This window comes from Triticum dicoccoides, chromosome 7A, assembly GCF_002162155.2.
Source record: "Triticum dicoccoides isolate Atlit2015 ecotype Zavitan chromosome 7A, WEW_v2.0, whole genome shotgun sequence".
Lineage (NCBI taxonomy): Eukaryota > Viridiplantae > Streptophyta > Magnoliopsida > Poales > Poaceae > Triticum > Triticum dicoccoides.
The window spans coordinates 96,041,635-96,044,924 of NC_041392.1; the positions used below are offsets into that span (position 1 = coordinate 96,041,635).

The window sequence follows — 3,290 nt, forward strand, 5'->3', positions numbered from 1 at the left end:
CGCTGGCAGCCGCACACGCGGCGGTAGGCGGCGGGGGGGTTTCCCCGCGCACCCGCCTCGATGTTGGAGGCTCCCCCACCCCGCATCAGACGCCGCCGCCCGCCTCCCCAGCTCCTGGTGGCCGCCGACACAGGCCCTCTGTGGCGGCCGTCGGTCGTGGAGCTGTCGCTAGCCCTCCTCCCGATCCGGTGTGAGGGTCTCCTGGGAAGGTCCGACTGCCAGATCAGGCCAGCTCGGCCCTGGATCGGGGTCGGCTCCTCTCTGGCGGCTGGTGGGCCGGGGATCGCCAGATCCGCCCGGATCTGGCCGGCGCGGCCCTGCCTTGTCGCCCGGCTTGGGTGCTCGCGGTGTGGTCCCCCTGGTGGCGGCGGTGTGGGTCGTTCTCCGTGTTTTGACGGGATGTGCGCGGTGGGTGGATGCCGGGGCGGCGGCCTCAGGCGGTGTGAACGGCGTGGCCTCTCGACGGCCGACGGCCGTGGGAGCTGGTGGTCCGCGACTTTGGCTGTGCGCGTGGCGAGGTCTCGGTGGACGTCTACTACGGTGGGTCGGGGTGCCCCGTCACCCGGCGTGCCTGCTTCGATGAAGTCCAACGCCTTCTCCGGCTGCGTGCGCTCCCCTGGCCAGGTCTTTGGCCGGGTGGATGGGACGGGGGCGGGATCGGGGGAAACTCTTGGCCGTCGGCAGAGGCCACGACAATGGTGGCGCCTTGTGGGCGTCGGTTTCCTTTTTGGAGGCCTTGTCGAGGTCCTATCCCGTTTCTTATTGTGCTCTTTATTTGGGCGAAAGCTCTAGTTCCCCTTGCGGCGACGGCGTCGTACCTTCATGGCGTTCCTTCTTGAAGGCGTCGCCTGGGGTTCCCGGAAGCACGGTGGGTGCTTTGTGGTGCGTGTGAGGTGTTTGGCGGCGGCAATGTGTGCGGCGTTTTATCTATTCTACCGCTGGTCTTCATCTTGTGGTAGCGCTCCATTTGTTTGGCGATGTTCTAGCGTAGGTGGTGGTCGTCATTTGGCGTCATGGTGGCGTTGATGGCGGAGGAGCCTGCCAAGCTTGGCACCTCAATCTGCTTGGAGATGGACCAGTGGAAGATGGTGGAGACGACACATTTGAGTGCGTCAGACCGGTTTATGCCCCAGACCCGGTATGTGGCTAGGCTGGGGATTCCGGCTTTTGATGTTAGGATTAGGTGAGTGGTCTGGGTAGTGGTCCAGCTAGCACCCCTTCATCATATGGATAGGAGTAGCGACATATGTTGCCTAGATGGTGGATTCAGGCTTATTGTTGTAACACTTTGTAAGGTTCTCGAGAATAATCAATAAAGTGACCGTATGCATCTCCCAGATGCAGAGGCCGGGGGTCATCCTCCTTTTCTAAAAAAAAAGTACGAGTTAAATCTAAGTTTATTTATTTGTTACTCCCTCCGTAAAGAAATATAAGAGCATTCAGATCACTAAAGTAGTGATCTAAACACTCTTATATTTGTTTACAAAGGGAGTATATAAGAAGAAATCTAGCTATAACTTATGCTCGCAATTAAAAACCACTTTAAATACTGAAAATATGTGTGTTTGTTGTAAGACCTTTTCCTGACCGAGGAGCAGACTGCTAGAGGTCTTTACAGTACAAGAGGTTGGTAGGACCGTAGGAGCGCTAGCTCTACATTTCGTTTTGAGATCAATCTTTCTTTTGACGATCTCACTCACAGATCCATTCAATCGTATCAACTGTGTGTGGTACTGTGCTCTCGAGCTTCGTGACAGGCAAACTTGTGTACGAAGACTAATCAGATAAACAACATGTTTATCCACTAATGCACGCAAAGAGCTCCGATCCATCCACCAGTTGTGTATAAGCCTCCACTTGCATATTACTTGATCTCTTACGGGAGTTCTTGCCGCGTACCATGCAACGAAGCATTGACACAAAGAGCCAGTCATGGCTTCTGGTCCTATAAATACCCATGCTATTCTTTGAGTTTAGCAGACATCTCATCTTGCACTCTAGCAAAGCTCGTGATATGGCAGTCACTAAATGCTTAGCTCTTAGTTTGATTGTCCTGTTCGGCACTGGGTTAGCCAATGCTGCAAGGGTAGCTAGATACTCTAGTTCCGAAGGAACCGGCACAGGAGGAGGAGAGGGTGATGGGTCCGTCAATGGTGCTGGATCAGGGTCTGGGGCTGCTGTTGGGTCTGCAGGAAATGATGAAAATGGGGGGTTCGTCCATGGAAGTGGTGGTGGAGGAGGAGGAGGCGGTGGTGGTGGAAAAAATGGTGGGTCTGGACGTGGATCTGGATCTGCCTTGGGCTCAGGCTCGACCCAGATTGGTCCAGACCCTTTCGGTGGATCTTCTAGTGCTAGTGGTCATGGTGGCGGTCGAGGCGGAGGACAAGGTAGAGGCTACGATGGATCTAGTGGTTATGGGAATGGTGGCGGCACTGGCTCTGGTGCTAGTGAGTCAAACAATGGGTACTGGCCCGGTGGTGCTTATGCCAATGCTAATGCTTCTGGCAACGGTGGAGGGAGAGGCAATGGTCAAAATGGTGGAAGTGGTGGTGGCGAAGGTGGAGGAGGCGGAAACAGTGATGGACACCCGTAAAATCTTCTTCATCGATCATTATATGGAAATGGACTTCAATTCGGTCTAGTGCCTACATGTCTTTCACCCCGATGTCACAAGTTGCAACTAAACTTTTATCTACTATTATCCATGATTTTGCTTCTTAAGCATATTCTATATTTCTGTGCACGTATTTGAAAAAACTTAATAAAAGGTACATCGTCATAGTCAATGTTACTGTGGTGCAATTGTGTTTCTTAAATGGTGAGACATTACGTCGTTTTGTAATATCAATTGTAACATGGGTCATCCAATTGATTTGAACGCACTGTATTGTTGGAAATTTTGATGATGTTTTACAATAGTGACGTGATTACATTAATATAGTCTGCGTAAATCATGATTAAAATACATAGTTTGGAGTTTAAAGTCGAATAGTGATAATTCAACTTGGTTGAAATCATTTTAAATTCCCCAGTCCATAATAAAACCTTTGCATATTTCATAGTGGCTACTTGCATCAACACGGATTTATGGAACATGGTTCCACGGGAACCCCTTATGAATAGTATTTTTTTTTTAAAAAAATAGTAGGATGTTTTTTAAAAAACCTGATTTTTTCTGTAACATAAATGGTCGATCGGTATACTCACATATGAGGTTTAACGAATAAATGATATCCATTGTATTTTGGGGGGAAATGGTGAAATGAAAGCTATATTCAAAACCACTATTT

At 50.5% G+C, this 3,290-nt stretch overlaps 1 protein-coding gene across 1 annotated transcript; it reads left to right on the forward strand.

Annotated features, from left to right (window-relative positions):
• Positions 1-2,014: 2,014 nt before the first annotated feature.
• Positions 2,015-2,850, forward strand: LOC119327727 (putative glycine-rich cell wall structural protein 1). Its single transcript, XM_037600827.1, has one exon. The coding sequence runs from the start codon at positions 2,015-2,017 to the stop codon at positions 2,591-2,593; it is 579 nt and encodes a 192-aa protein (XP_037456724.1). The 3' UTR covers positions 2,594-2,850.
• Positions 2,851-3,290: the final 440 nt, after the last annotated feature.